The 16,718-nt window shown below is 40.6% G+C and overlaps 1 protein-coding gene across 1 annotated transcript in view; it reads right to left on the bottom strand.

The window, feature by feature from the left end:
- Positions 1 to 16,718, bottom strand: part of nphp4 (nephronophthisis 4) — a 180,980-nt gene that overhangs the window by 118,177 nt on the left and 46,085 nt on the right. The window contains 1 exon segment of the mRNA XM_079360057.1: positions 16,247 to 16,383. Coding sequence (XP_079216183.1) covers positions 16,247 to 16,383 — 137 coding nt within the window.

Below are 16,718 nucleotides of genomic sequence, written 5' to 3'. Positions count from 1 at the left end.
TCGAGAGGAGCAAGAAGATAATCGGGTTTTTTTTTGTTACAAAGAGCCGTGTCTGTCGGTCCATTGTGGTGCGTTTTGTGGAAGTTTACTTTTTATTTACCTCTAACAGGAACTGGTGACTCACTAATGCATTGCTCTATCTATAGTTTGTTTTGAATCATGTCAGCGCTCACTTGGCTCTAGAGGTGGTTATATAACCGTCTTCCAGCTGGATCACATAGGGCTAAAGCTCCATTCAATTAACGTTTGCTGTCTGAGTGCCAAGAGTAAGATGTGCTCCTCACACAGGAACGTACACCGCTCACTTCAATCCAGGACAGGCGCATGCACCGTGACAAGTGGGATAATTACTAATTAGAGAAAAAAATATGAATAAATAGTAAATCCTTGTGTGCATTATATGGTTAAGGTCAGGTTTTTTTTTTCCTTATGATTATCTTATTAATCTGGATGTTCAGACTTGTTTATTTATTCATTTATTTCTGAGCTGATTTGCTTATTAAGTTTGTGTCGGAATTGTAAATGAAAATGTGCTTTCAGGGGGAATTCTTCACAACTTGCTTCAACATTGACTAGAGCTTATATAGCGCTTCTACTCTTCTAGTGTCCATCATCGTTACGATGAAGCACATGACACATTCGGAGCGAGGGGATCGAACCGTTAACCTTCATGTTAGGAGACGATCTGCTCTACCTACTGAACCACGGCCGCCCAGATGTGTCCTTGGGCAAAACACTTAACCCCAATTTGTTGCCGCTGCATCGTCCACGGCGCGTGAATGTGTATGAATGGAGTTAGTTAAATCTGGCGGTCACTTTACATGGCTTCCTCTGCCATCAGTGAATTCAGGATGTGAACGTGTAGGGGTGGAGATTTAACCCCTGATCTCTCAGTTGAGAGACGACCAAGTCTACCTCTGAGCCACAGCGGCCCCAAAAGTTATCCTCACCTAATACAGGATGCTCAAATCTGGTTTTTTTTCCAACGTGTCATAAAAATGTCCTGATTTTGAATGTCACTGGTGTTTATTCCACTTTTCAGTCTGACAAGATGTCATCATCTCAAATGTTTTTTTCTCTGCCTTCAACATCTGCACCTTGTTATGCTGTAACCTGACCGATTAGAGACGTTCACACAGTGCTTCTCCTTTTTTCATTTTGTCTTTGTGTCTTGAAATGTCATTTTCAACACTGTATGCATATGTATTTATCAATCGATGTCATCCTTTGATCTTTAAATGTTGCTGCTTTCTTTTTTATTTCGCTGCACACATATGGTATATGGAAAAATGAGACTTCTGGAGAGTGGCAGGAGACAACAAATTATCTGCAAAGATTGTTTTCAGTGACATCCAGATTATAATTATGATCATGTCTCTTCCTACACTTTGTGTCTGCGTGAGCTTGTATCCCCCTGCAACAGTCAGAGCCGGGGAGGATGACAAAACAAACAGCTCTGTCTCTTGTTGGACAGGTCTGCCATCACATGTCTCCGAGTGAAAATAAAAGAGAGACAGTGAGAAAGTTGTTTATAAGAGAACATCAGTTAAAGCCCTGCTTTCCTGTTTGCTGCTTCCCTCTTCTCGCTGCCCCCCTCCTCCTCCTCCTTTCATTTATTTCATTGCTTCTTTTTCTCACTCCGTCAGTTTCTCTACCTCTCTCGCTCGCTATCGTCTTTCTACTCTCTCTCTCTCTCTCTCTTTCTCGCCTCTGTCTGCTGCCGTCACAGATTTCTTCCTCCCTTGACTGAAATATGAATATTTTAGAGCTAAGAAGCTTAAAGGGAACAATGAAATGGCCCCCGAGTTAAATTATACTCCATTTCCAGAGTAACAGAAGAAGGACTTTACTGAGGGATGAGCTCACCGGTGCCACGTGGGTGTGTCTTTCTCTATTTCACACATTCGCATAAGCTTGTTGTCTCCTGCTTTTATGTCACATTTGTGCATTTCCCACAGATCTCGTTTCGAGAACGTCAAAAAACCTGGGAGCGGCACTGCTCCGATTCATAAATTACACTTGACACCTGTGTGAGGAAAAAGCAGAAGTCTTTTAACATGCCTAAATGCTGTTTGTGTCATTAAAGAGAATGGGAGCGGGAGGCAGGATGGGGCCTAATTCGAATGCTTTCGGAGGCCGTTTGTTTTAGAGCTTTGTTAACAGAGTAAACAAAAGCAGTGTTTTGTAGGAGAACAGTTAAAACTTGAAGTGTTGTTTGTGGGTTTTTTGGTCCAGCAATTACAAGAGTCGCCGTAGTGTGGGCGGTAAAACTAAACATTCTACTAAACCATTCAATTTCCTGTTGGGGAAAGAGCTGAGAGAAAAATGCAGTGAGGCAGTGGTCCCACACTTTTATCTGTGATGGTTATGATAGGTAACACTGTTAAGTCTGCAGTGAATCAAGAGCAAGCAAAAGCCAACTTGATACCACACATCCTCCAGGGCTCAACAGAAATGTTTCTTGAACTGCAAAAAAACCCTCTTTTTAATGTCTCTGCAATCTCGAGGAAAAATGACCATATTCCTTTGAAATGTGTTGGGGATAAAGTGCTCGCCAGCAAGTCAAAGATAACTCTGGCAGAAAAACACATCTTATCTGAGAAAGAACCCCACCACCACACACACACACACACACACACACACACACACACACACACACACACACACACACACACACACACACACACACACACACACACACACACACACACACACACACACACACACACACACAAAATACAAGCAATTCATTTCTCGAGAGGATTGTAGTGCATAATGTTTGCTGAAGAGAGTTGCATTCGATTCTGGTCCACATGAATGGTATTAACTTTGCTTTTTTTTTTTTTTTTTCTTCGGGAGGATTCTTTATCCTACTTCCCTCATCTGAATTTCAATCCCAGAAGAACTGCCACAAACCCTCAGTGTTACTCAGAAGTACAGAAGTGGAACATTATTTCTTCACTTGAGTTTTCACACCTTAAAATGGCAATATCATTGTCAAATATTAACAACAAAGGATTCTCTTCAATTCAATTTACTGCTCGGGTTGTGCTGGGGGGGAGGCGGCGCGAAGGGAGAAGGGGAGAGGATGAGAAATTAGCAAGTGAAATTGATTTAGTTCGGGACACTGTCATTTGTATATAATGAAACTTCTGCAAAAGAAAGAAAGTCATTTAGAGCGAGTTTGGGAATAATAGGAGTGGGAAGAGAAATGTAAAGCAGGCAGCAGCTGCCTGATTGTGCATGTTTGAAGAAAATGAGTGTAGATTTTCAGAGGAGAATAAATGAGTTTCTGAAGGTTATTTCTTTGTGTTCAAAGGGCAGGAGATGAAGTGAGAGAGCAGGCTTCGTTTATTAGCTCCAGCTGGGACATAGAAAGCTCCAGACAGCAAATGGGACTTGACCCTGTAATCACTGACTAGGGACTTCATAAATGGCCTTGACAGGACTTAGCGGTAGTGATCAATAGCCGGGTCAGAAGCCCCAAAATAGGCTCCTGAAACCTGCAACCTACTACCACTTGTCTCATAGCAGATTCAGTTCTTATCAGACGCCTCAAAGAGCTTTTTACTTACAGAGGTTTGTTAAGGACTGCAAGCTAGCAATAATGTTTTTAAAGATCACAATTGCAAATAGTCATCATTAGTGATGCATTGTTGATCCACGATCTGTTCAGATACACCCCCCCATGAGATCTGTGGATTAATCAAATGTAGCGTTAGAGTGTACAATAAATATAAATACCATTCCTGACAAGGCTTTTAAAACAATGTTGACACGACTTGTTCAGTCTTCTTCACACAGAAGCGGTGATGATTCACACACCTGACGACCGGCAGCCAGAGTTACAAAGAAGTTATCGAGACAGACTCTGCTTCTCCCAAATCCACGAACGGTGAGTGGAGGGGACTTCTGATGCTTCTCTACCATCCAACAAGCACTTGTTGGATGTAGACAATCAATATCTGACTTGATATTATACTTCCATTCACATTCTATTCATATTTCATTATAACTACTTTTCTATTGCTATTCTGTTTGTGTGATGATCATTATTTAACACTGTGGAAACTGTTTCCATGTTTTCTCAATGTAAAAGAGCAGTGATGACCAAAGCAGACTTCAGCTGAAATACTGTATATAATCAACAGAAGAAATTAGACAATGCCATGACTCATAGGCTGATTATATCTTTTCTCACTTATCTAGACAACGTAATTACTAATCTTCCCCCTCCTCCCTGAATATCCACAATATCTCACATTATAATTGATTAGCTGTCCGCCCCATAGTGTATATGGCTGCCTCTTGTTAATTCATACAAACACAAAAACATACTCAATACAGTGTGTGTGTGTGTGTGTGTGTGTGTGTGTGTGTGTGTGTGTGTGTGTGTGTGTGTGTGTGTGTGTGTGTGTGTGTGTGTGTGTGTGTGCGCGCTTTTTACACTGCAGGTCACACCTACGCATTCACACTCTGATGGCAGAGGTTGCTGTAAAGTGACCATCAGAAGTAACTAATCCCACTCATACACATTCATACACTGTTGATGAAGCAGCAACTTGAGGTTAAGTGTCTTGCCCAAGGGCAGATCGGGCTGCAGAAGCTGGGGATCAAACCCCTGACCTCCCAGTTGAGAGAAAACCAACTCCACCAACTGAGCCACAGCGGCCCCGTCTACAAAACTTCCCACTAAAGCATACCATAGAACTAGGAAATAAAAGAGTGAGGGCAGTCAGCATGGGATTAGAGTCTGACAGCAAGGCGTTTGCTTTTTTAAAGGGCAGTAATCCTGTACTATTGTGCTCCTTTTGACGCTTCTTCCTGATGCCACAGTGATGGAAAATAATGACATGCCTGGGCCGCTAAATGTTGCATTCCTCTTGGACATCAGTGAGTCATTTTGTACAAGCACTTAGAAACTTCTCCCGCCTCTGCGTCATGGTTCCAGACCACACCGGTGTAGCAGTGCAACACATATTTCAATAACAAATGGAAGTCACTATAATAAAGGTCAAGTTTTTGCATTCATTTGATTCCCGAATCGTCAATGTTAATAATGACTTCACATTCTTCTAATGAAATGCAAAATAATGTCATTTAAACACTCCATTAATAATGCAATTAATCATGTTCTACTATTGAAATTCAGCAATTCATTGTGAATTAAAAAATTATTTTACAGCTCTAGTAGTAATGCAACGGCAGTGATAGACCTTTTGTGAAATGATGGTCTTATTATGGGGTGTGCCAATCCAGCCATTCAAGCCCATCACAGCTCAAATAATAAGGTGGAAAGCCTTAGAGGCTTCTGATACTGCGGGACTACAACATATGCAGGTTATCTTTTTATTTGAATTCACTAAATCATAAATTTGACCCCATCTGGCTCTGCCTGCTTTGACACTAACTGGGCGGGGTCAAGTCATAAAACCAATCACAAATGAAAAAGTCTTCAGGCAGCCATGTGGCCTATTTCACAAACTGAGAAGAATCTTTAATATTGGAGAAAGAAGAAAAAAGTTAGACAGTCCAGGCTAAAAGCTACACACAGCTGCAGCTTTCTTATGCAGGAGGGACAACAGAATCCCAGACTGTGTGAAGGAGTATCGTCTAAATTTATCGCTGCCCCCACGATCATAACTTTTGTGTATTTAAATTAATGTCCTGTTATACCCTCATAGAGTCAAATCGACTGAAAGAATAATACAAAAGAAAAGTATTTTCAAATTGTTGGTTCTGTACTTTATAAATACAGGATCAAAAGCACAATGAATATCACAGAAACAAAACACAAATCTATCAGTGAGAGCGAATAGTTCTTGTGGCCTTCCCCTCTCATGATTTGTTCATTGAGCGTCTGGATCAGAGAAAGGGATTTTTCAGAACACTCTTTTTAAACAGATTGCCTCTAACATGGAAAAGAAACAAGTTTGATACAGACCAAAGCTTAAGGTTGAGTTTTTTAGACCCACAAATGTCTTTATAATTTTCCTAAAGTATCTAAACTGAAACTTAATCAAACCTAACCTGTGCGCGCCCCATATACAGAGGCTGTGGTCACCCAAGCAGGCGGCCCGGGTTCAAATCCAACCTGGAGCTTCTTTTCTGCATGTCTTTCCCCACTCTCTCCATACCTGATATCTAACTCTCTTCATTGTAATATCTCTAAAAGGTCCACACAAAAAAAACAAAAACAGAAATCTTTAAAAAGAAATATTTTTTTCCTCAAGCTAACCAAATTGTTTATTGTGCCAACCAAACCATACAAGGTGAACAATTGTATTTATGATTATTATGACCCTGATGATTAAGGTCAGGTAAAGTCACATCTGTCAATGTGTTGAGTATAATAAAAGATAAATATACAGCATCTCTCCAGCGCCATTTCAAGGACTTGAAAAACTGTCGACTTTTGTGCCTCAAGCGGCTATTTATCTGTTTAATAAAATGATGCTAGTTGGCTGTAAACATGTTGTTGTCCATGTTTTTACCAATTGCTAACACATCCTTTCTCTTCCTACACATCTATTTCTTTTCTATCAAGAGGTGTGTGTGTGTGTGTGTGTCACTACCCACACGGTGGATGTTAGCTTCCCCATGTTGAGGGTGAGTCAGCCGTGGCAAGAAACAGTGGCCAAAGAGTCAAATATAACAATGACAAATGTTTTGTAATATCTTGATCTATCAAAAAAATGAAATTAAAAAAAACACCTTGCTGCCGTATATGCAAGACTGATTTGTATATAGAGGCCAAAAACATCTTGATCTGATGCTACATATAGTAGCTGATGCATGCCGCACGTTTTGATTCTCTTTTTTTTTTTCCTTTCTGTATAACACCTTCAAAAGTCGTCAGCTTTTCTGTCAGTATACTTTGTGAAATCTGCGTGCAAGCAGTTGTAAAAGGTAATAATAACGCTACAGATGGCAACTGTCATCTCAAGGGGTGTGTGAGTTTGTGAAAGAGAAAGACAGTGTGAGACAGAGAGAGCGGGTGAAATTGTGTCCCACATGAGTTTTGTATAAGCCAATTACCAAGCGAGTTACACAACTCTGACATGTTCTTCTTACCTTTGAAAACCCGCAAACACGAGACAAATGCTTTGAGAAGTTTGTGTGTGTGTGTGTGTGTCTTTGTGTGTGTGTGTGTGAGACTATCATACTTCTGTCATGGAGTCATGGACAAGATGCTAGTTGGCTGTAAACATGTTATGTTCCATGTTTTTACCAATCGCTAACACATCCATCAGGACACTTGCCTACACATCTGTTTCTATGTCAAGAAGTGTGTCTCGTGTGTGTGTGTGTGTGTGTGTGTGTGTGTGTGTGTGTGTGTGTGCCTGTGCCTGTGCATGTGTGTGCATGTGTCTGTAAGTCAGATGTGCCGCTACCCACACGGTGGATGTTAGCTCCCCCATATTGAGGGTGAGTCATCCATGGCAAGAAACAGTGGCAGCTTCATTAGCATGCCGCTCTCATCCTCCCACTCCTCTACTCCTTAACAGATTTTAACTGGCACAGCACTTCCACCGATAAATCACAGTTGCCCTACTGCTGAAACACCAAAAATATTAGGCAAAAAAAACACACTGCTGCCTTCCTATTTCTTTTTTCCCTTTTTCATACCTCCTCTATCTAAGCATAACATATCTCATGCCACTTTTATCCGTGACGTATTATTGGTTCCACTTGGAAAGAAGCCATAAATGTTGTGACAGTCCAATCAACAGTACGCAGACAAGCACATTCTGGACCTGAAGGATAAGGCTCATAATATTTGGTATACTTTTTAGACCTAGATTTACAAAAAAAACACACTGACTTTGTCTTTAAAAATACACAGTTTGTGGCACTGAGCTCCGTACACATTGGTTTGTTCTGAAGACAAACGACTAACCCTAACCCTGAAAAATAAGATGTTTGCATTCTTTAAAGGGTTTCAACTTAAAGAAGCTGCTCACTAGTTTGGAGAAGACGCTACTCAATCAATCTGTTAATAAATGATGGAGACACAAAAGATACAAAAGACATCCATGATGAATATGGCCAAACCATAAGTAGACTCAGAGGTTGATCATGTTCATTTCCTTGATCCTTCTCAGTTTCAATTGTTGGTGGTGAATGAGTTTTCACTTTTATGACCTTCATTCTTTGTTAAAGGGAAGACTGCTATGTTTCACAGGAAATGTTCTCATCCAAACAGACGGATATCTCGGAAGTAGCAGTTTGTGCCAGTTCATTTAAGTCAGAGCGGGAGCTATAGAACACATCCTCTATCTGTGGAATTGAAGCGAGCTTGAAGGCTGGTAAATGCTGTTTCCATGCAACATTTCACTGTCTTTGCTATTTGCTCCCATCCTTTGCAGATGGACTTGTATATCTGTAGAAGAAGTATACTATTGTAGTTGGATTATCAAAAGAAGGCAAAAGCAGGGATCAGACTGTGGTGGGCACTGAGCCATAGCACAAGAGGAGATCTTATTCGCAGCTTCATTGATCACATTCTCGGTATATTTAAAATGGCTTGGCATTCATCATATTCTCTTTAACTGATTTCTTTTCTGGAGGAGGCACAGAGGTTAAAAAGTAAAACGAACTGGAGGATCTCCTTTGTGAAGTGAAATGATCACTGTCAAAAGGACAGGATTTGGTAGACAAGCAAATATTAGCCTAAATAAATCCAATGTTTAAGGCAGCTGTGGCTCAGTGGTAGAGAAAGTCGTCTCCAGAAGGTTGGCATTTCAATCATCAGCTCTGGCAGATTATATGCCAGAGTGACCTCAGGCCAAATGTTGAACCCCAAACTGCTACTGGTGGCTTAGCCAGTGGTGTGTGAAAGTGTATGACAGGGATTAGTTAGTTCTGATGGACACTATGTTAAGCAGCCACCACCATCAGTGATTTAATTTATGTACACGGTTGCAATATTTCCTGTGGTAATTAGCGTAGACGCAAACTGCTGTTGAGTTTATCTGTCTCGCAGCAGATGTATCATACGTTTGGTGAAAGAAGAAGTGCTGTCTGTCACCTTATCGAAATAACTTCAGTGTGATCTGAAGGCGTCCTCCTATCCTCTCTACCGCTGTTGTTGTTGTTGTTGTTTTTTTCCAGCTATATTCCACTCACCACATCTAAGCTGTTACTTCAAAGTGTTGGGTAGAGTGCAGTAGATTATCACAAACTGCCAGTGGTCTAAGGGAACGTTGTAACTTGTCTGTAGGTGATCCTGTTGACAAGCATGCCGCTGCCATCATGGTTACCACAGGGAAATTGGCTTAAAAGAGCCTTAACTTTGGGGGAGAAAAACAAGTAGACTCACCTCATGTTTAAAAACATTTCCATAAACTCTGAGGCAATGAAGCTTAAAAGTTAAGAGGTGAATGATGAGTTTTTACAGCATATAAACATCAGAAACAAACTCCTAGAAGCTGATACCAGATAAGGTATCCGTATTAACCTCCAGTGCTGACTCAAATATTCAAACTGGGTGTCCACAGATTTGTCAGTCAAAGCACTTAGCCTATCGTGTACATGTAGATTTCATTGCACAAGCCTTTTAAAGATCTTTGTCACATAGGGATCTTAGAGTAATACCTTCTTTTATCACACATGTTTAAATGTAGAACCAAACTGGAATGGTTTCAAATTACTTTATGGATTTGATGAGGCACGTGAATTTAAAAATTTAGTTTTTCAGTTTTTAACATTAACATAAAAAGTTCAGGATTCAAACCAGGGAGAATCCTGCAGTCCTAAAAGTATTACTTTTATGCATCTGCTGGGCCGACGTAAAATCAAGTAATTTCCAATCTAGTCCAATGTAAAGTGTCCTTGAGTGCTTGGAAAGGCGCGGTGAAATAAAATGTATTATTATTATTATTTGTGACGTCATGGATTTACTACATGTTGCTCAGAGCTTGCTTATGATGAATGTTGAGTCTTTGAGTATGTAAGTGAGTAAGGTCTTTCACCTGTTTGTGGGTCTTGAGACAATACGCAATAAAGCTTGATGAGAAAGAGAGCCCAGCCGGAAGTGGATGCAATCAAAAGGCGTACCCAACCCTTGTATCATGAATGTAATTCAGTAATTCAATGATGTTAAACTTGAAATAGACAAGATCCCACTTATCACTGATGGATCCTTCTGATTCAGTATCCTTCTGATTCTGTACCTGAATGTTCTTTAGAATGTCCTTGAGGTCTTTTTGTTCCTTTTAATCAGATTCTGAAACTATCTGCTTTAAGCAGTGGAAACACTGAACAAAACTGAAAAGCACCGTCAGTCAGACTTTGAAAGTTTGGGAATCTACTTTTCCTTATTTCACTGCTGGGCATTCTGTCTTGTGTGACTTCAAGGGTCCATTAGCAGCCACAGTTTATTTCGTCTAATCATTGAATCGTCAAGCATTACGAAGACCTGCGTCTCATGAATATTTGATGTGAGCCAAGTGTGCTAAACCCATTCCTTTGCACTGCATCAGTTCCAGTGGTTACACGTCTAATCAGGATACGGTGAAGGCACTCAAACATCCAGCAAAACTCCTCGTCTGTTAAGAACAGTGAGCAAGACACCTCCTATATCCAAAGTGTTCCACCTCCTTTGTCTTTTTTATAGTACAGCGTCCACAGGGGCAGCCCTACTTTGAGTGAGTGTTCTTCTATTAGGACTAATGAAAACTTCCTGGAGCTTTTGTTGCCAGAGTCTTTCTCCATTCATTAAATCAGCCTACGGCGTTTTGTTCTGCCTGCGGCGAGGCTTCGGTCCTCGTCTGCTCCTCTCCTCCTCTTCATTGTCTTCTGTTCTCCCGGGTCTTTTGATCACAGGCCAAGATGTTACATAATTTCTGACACGATCTCAGGGCCTTTGTTCTAGAGTCTTTTTTTTTTTTTGAAGATGTAGGTAAGTGGCTGCTAAAGGTCATTTGAGGTGATAAACCCAAGTAGCTTCAATCAGACTTGAAGAAGGAAGACGTGTTTAAGTTGCCTTAAAGATGTACAGTGGGGGTCGCCGGTGGCGCAGCGGCAGTGCGCGCGACCCCACGTATTGAGGCTCAGTCCTCGCGCGCGGGCGGCCCGGGCTCGCGTCCGGCCTGTGGCCCATTTCCCGCATGTCTCTCCCCACTCTCTCCCCCTTTCCGACTCTATCCACTTTCCTATCAATAAAGCCAAAAAAGGCCAAAAATAAAAAACCTTTTAAAAAAAAAAAAAAAAAAAAAAAAAAAAAAAGATGTACAGTGTTCATTTTTATATGTGGAAGTCACGGTGTGTTTGCAAATGCTGAAGAATGCAGTTCAAATTAGCCTTCTGCTCATTAGAGCATGCTGTGAAGCTATGGAAAGAAGCTACAGTAGTTCACATGAAAAGAACATCAAATAGGGCACTGGCTGTATAATCACTTGAAAAATGGACTGTAAAAAGTAGGCACACTGCGATGGTTTGTCGGGCTAAAAATAGTAATACTTAGGGGGAGATTATGTGAAGACTGTATGTCAGACGAGCAGCCAGGATAAAGCATTCATCTCATGCTGCACTGTACATTCAACCACAACCCCATTCCTCTTTTTTTTCGTCACCCCGGTTTCTGCCTCGATACCAATTTGAGCAATGGCACACTGGCATGGAGTCAGAAACACACACACACACACACACTGCAAACACACACTCCACAACGGTATAAGTGGGTTGGCGGGTGAGGTGTCAGCATCACTTCAGAGACAGCTTGATGACAATCCAGCTGGAGTCACACTTTTAAAGGTCATACAGAGATCACACATACACTCGTTTTCTCTCCATCTCTTGCACGCACGCGCGCGCGCACACACACACACACACACACACACACACACACACACACACACACACACACACACACACACACACACACACACACACACACACACACACACACACACACACACACACACACACACACACACACACACACACACACACACACACACAGAGCACTCTTTAATTAAAAGTTGCAATCAAGCTGATTTTCTGGGTTTATTAACACCTTTCACAGACATGGGAATGTCGTCATAGTACTATAAAAGTCTGTGAAAATCTTCACAAACTAACACTTCACAGAAGACCAACACCAACCTCAACATGTCACTTACCTCAGAGTGTAAAAGAACAACAAAGATCCAGCCTTCTTTCCAAAGTTCTGTGTTAAGCACACGCAGTGTTGGTGGTGCTACTACAACCAGACACTCTCCACTAGAAGTCAGTCAGTACTTTTATATGCAGGTAGAAAAAAGTAGGCTGACAAAAACTAGACTTAAAAAATACATGTAAAATGGTTGTGTGATTGAAAATTGACCCAAACTGGCTTTCAACGCATGCTCCACAGTTTCAATGTCAGCATGAATGTGTGGCAGAAAATAAGTTGTTTTGTCAGCTGCCTCTGGATATCATGATGAGCGTCAGGGATTGTATGCTTCAGATTTGTACACAAAGTAAAGCGTAGATTATATACAAGATGTACAGAGTAAAGAGTTGTAAAGTTGTCCATGTTTTCACTAGTCCACATACAGCCAGTCGGCCACTTGCTAACTTGATGCAGTAACTTGCTGAAATCATATGGAGCATATCTCCTATCATGCTGGAGTCAGATATACTGTCTTCATTGTTGCATCTATACTGGGACAAGGACAGCAGCCAATTACATTTCCTAATCAAGCTTAACCAATAACTGGAGCTTGACTTTACTATACTGAGCTTCATCGTCTACACATTCAGCTTTCATGTCACTTTAAATCTACATTTATACCTTGAGTGGATTTTCATTTCAAGGGACTTTAAACAATCTTTTAAAGTCTTTAAAAAATCTTTAAAAACATTTAAAAAATCTAAATTTAGGATACAAAAGCAGCTTCGTTTGAGCACAACATAGAATCAGGTATCAATCTCCTAATTCATCAGTACAGCTACAGAAGTGTATGTGTATGTAGTGTATGATAGACACTCATCCCAACCAGGATGCATCAGAAAGTCTTCCCCCCGCTGACTTTGACAAAGAATTGTTTCCAAATTTAAAAAAAAATCTTCAGCACTTCATTAGCGCGACATTAAAATGTATGTAATGATTTAATTATGCAGTTATTTGATTTTGAAACAGGACCCTTAGTTCTTGTGTTCATATCGTCTACACATGTTTCTTTCTCTCTCTCAAAGTGTTTCATCCCCGCACTCCGCTGCACCCTTGCTGGGATTTCCTGCCAACATTAAAGGCTACACAAACAAACACCCTGATGCTATTTGTTACTGAGTCTCTCTTAAGCCATTGCGTGTTTAAATTGATATTTTCAACATATTAAAAAAACATTGCCCTCTTTTGCTATTTCACACCGTCCTTCACTCCAGGGAAGCATGATGGAAAAGTCTGGTGGTTGAATCTTTAAAAATAAGTTTAAAGCCCCACAGGCCGGCCTCTATGGCTTTAATGGTCACTGTCATGAGGGTGATGCTGTATGTGGGGTATGGATATTTTGAAGTAAAAAATGAGCCCCCTAACATCCTGTGACAATTAAATTGAGAATTTTCTTCAGGCTATTCATCAAGTAATGCATTAGCTTAGCTTTCTGGAGTCCTTTTTTTGGTCACATAATCCAGGCCCTTCGAGGGACTGGAAGCGCTGCTTTCATTCATGAGGGGGGAATCTTGGGAGTGTCGGCTCTGAAGCCGGGCAGCATGTCAAACTGAGAGATGGCTGAGTCTTCCTTAAACGGTGACTCAGTGTAACTCAAATTAAATCGTTGTGAGTCCCTAAAGAACAGACTTCCTCCTGAGGTTCTGTCTGCAGTTCTCGAAGGGAGGCAAATTTGGACTTGTGAAAGCAGCGCCCTCCCACAAGAGTCTGATGGTGGCCCTGGGCAAGGTGACATTACAGGCTTAGAATTATGAAGAGAGGGACAGAAAAGGGAAAAGACCAGCCAGTCATGCATTGGTGCCCTCATTATTTTCATCTGTAATTGAGTTATATAAGTAAAGCTAATATTTATTTAAATGTTTCATATGGAAATAAGGGTTACATTATGGTGATGGTAACACAAGAAAGACTTGCTGTTGTGAGTAAGCACAGACGTGAAAGAAAAAGAGAATGAGCTTATAAAAATGATTTGTAAAATACTTGATGGTTTCACAACGTGTCATGAGGAAGTAAATGACTTTGATGACTTTGTTAGACCTCAAAGACAAAAAGCATTTTGGCGGGTAAGACTGTGAGTTGGGTTTGTTTACCAGATTAACAAAGTATTTCTGATTCTAAAGAAAATACCAGGGAGCACCTTACTGAAATCAGTGTCTGAAAATGCAGATGCAATCCAAGCATCTAACTGTAGACTGGATTTGACCATCTTGACCTCATATTAGTTTGTTGCCCCAGGCTCAGCAGTGTGCCTACTGCATTTAGACTGTAAAAAAATAGAATTGGAGAAAAAAAAAAAAAAAAAAAAAGTACTGTAATGTACATAATACATTAAAAATGACTCATTGTTGTAAAGAGTCACACTGAGTTAAATTCAATCAAATTTGGTTGTCTATCAATTCCATTCAATTGCTTTTTTTTTTTTTTAGACTAAAATCATTTACAAGGAAAGTCAAAGATGAGGAAAATGGATTAATGTCCGTAATTGAGAGTTCTTTGTTTTAATTAAATTGTATGCATTTGTTGTGTATGGACTGCTGTTCTCCCAAAAGGTGAGACCTGTTTAAAAACTCTCAAACTATTGTTCATTCAGTGTCTTCAGTACTTTTACATTGTATTGCATCGCTGCATGTTACCTATCACATCGGCTTCACTTGCTAAAAGTCACATTTGTATCGGACCTGTGTCCACTAATGGCTTTTTGTGTGCTGGCAGCGCCCACAACCTCGCTTTAGAGTGCTTCTCCCTGGCTGATGCTGAGGGTGTGTTGGTGCTTAGTATGCAGATCACTAAAAATGCTGAACTGCATTGTTTTCTAATAGAAAAATGTTGTTTGTGGAGAGAGGCCCTTGTGTTTTAGAGCCAGAGGTGATCCAATGTGGACATGAGGCATACCTCTGAAATAAACATTGGATGGGATGGGATTGGCAAGTGCTCGTTTATTAAAGTAATATAATAGAACTCAACTAAACTAATTTTTGAGCAAATATTGAAGGTAATTGCCACATTTCCCATCTTTCTTTGTAGTGGGTACTACTAAAAGGAATCATTTATATATTAGACTATAAAAGTTAACAGAGCATGTGGAAAGTAGCGGACATGCTCCTAGATTGTCAACATCAAATCAAGCAAGTGTCATGAGATGATTGTTGTCACTATTAGGCGCTTTCTAAATAAAACGTGATTGATTTTCTCCCTGAAGTAAAATAAACAGCACATCAAGCTCTACTTTTCATCATAAATATGGACGAAGAGTCACGATCAGGCTGTGACCAAGATGTTGAGTGCAATGAATGAAAAGCATAATGACAAGGATTTTCCTTAAAACAATATATGGACTATGTCATCCTACTATTTGCTCCACTTAATCAACTCTAAATATTCCCTCGAGTCCCTATCATGAGTTTGAGGATCTGGCCCTGCAGTATCAAAGCGCAGCAGGAATGAGATACAGAGTGACAGCACTGTCATACTAATTCTCATCCCTACCAAAGACACATCTCACTTAGGCTGAAGTGAACAGATAGGCCCATGCAAAGCCCCTGTACAAATAATTGCTCATCTATAGCTACACCTGTCATATACACTTACCCATCTGGGTTTCCATAGCCAAGAAAAAGGGAGCAGAAGAGATAAGCACCATTTAGTTTGGGAGGTGATGTGCCTTAAATTGCAGTGGCAGCTGTAAAATGGCTTGAGCTTGCACACTAAAGAAATGGAAAGTGAGATAAAGGAAAGCATACGGCTGGAGAAAATAATGTAGGCAGCGGTTTATCAAGGCCACTGTGGCAATCTTTAATTTCAGGGGTGTAGTGAACTGTTATCCCTGAAGTATGAAATGTCATCAGGATTGTGAATGTGCTTTTGCATGAACTGTAAGGGCATTTGTTTGTTGGTTTTGATTTTAAAGTGAATGTTATTTTAAATGTGTACGTAAGATACCCACACTGTGGACTCAAAAAAAAAAAAAAAAAAGGATCAAAATACAGTTAAATATGGTGGAACGACCCCCATGACAAACTCAGCTCTGTCCTCAATGTGTCATGTGCATGGACTGTCAAGGCTGTGTGTGTTTTGGAAGACTGGACTTACTGTATTATGGCAGTCAGCATTGATCAGCTGCAGCAGCCTGCTCTCAAACATCTCCAGGGACGGCTGGAGGGAGATAGTCAGTCTGTTCAGGTTGAATGGCAGCATCTTGAGCAGCTGAGGCCTCAGCAGATCATCACCTGGTGACAGAGTGAACATAGTATCAATGCATGCTCATTCCATGATCTCAACATGATTACTACAGTTAAAGAGCCCCTTGTGGCTCTTCAAAGTGATATGCGAGATGTAAGAAGATGAAGAAAATTCCCCCTTATTAATTTGCCTCTAGAAAAACTCTGGTGCAACCTTTTTCACCACACATAACACAAAAGAAGATTATTTACCCATGATGCATTGTCCATCATTTTAGTTTTGTACTGACAGCGTCCATAACCTCAGTTTCTTAGGGACAGGTTTCTTACTGTTGCTAGGTTACGAAAGTCGAGTTTGTGCATCCCTTGGTACCGTCCTTTGG

The sequence above is a fragment of the Symphodus melops genome, assembly GCF_947650265.1.
Source record: "Symphodus melops genome assembly, chromosome: 13".
NCBI classification, from domain to species: Eukaryota; Metazoa; Chordata; class Actinopteri; order Labriformes; family Labridae; genus Symphodus; species Symphodus melops.
Note: the sequence above shows the minus strand (reverse complement) of the source record. Positions and strands in the feature narration are given on the sequence as shown.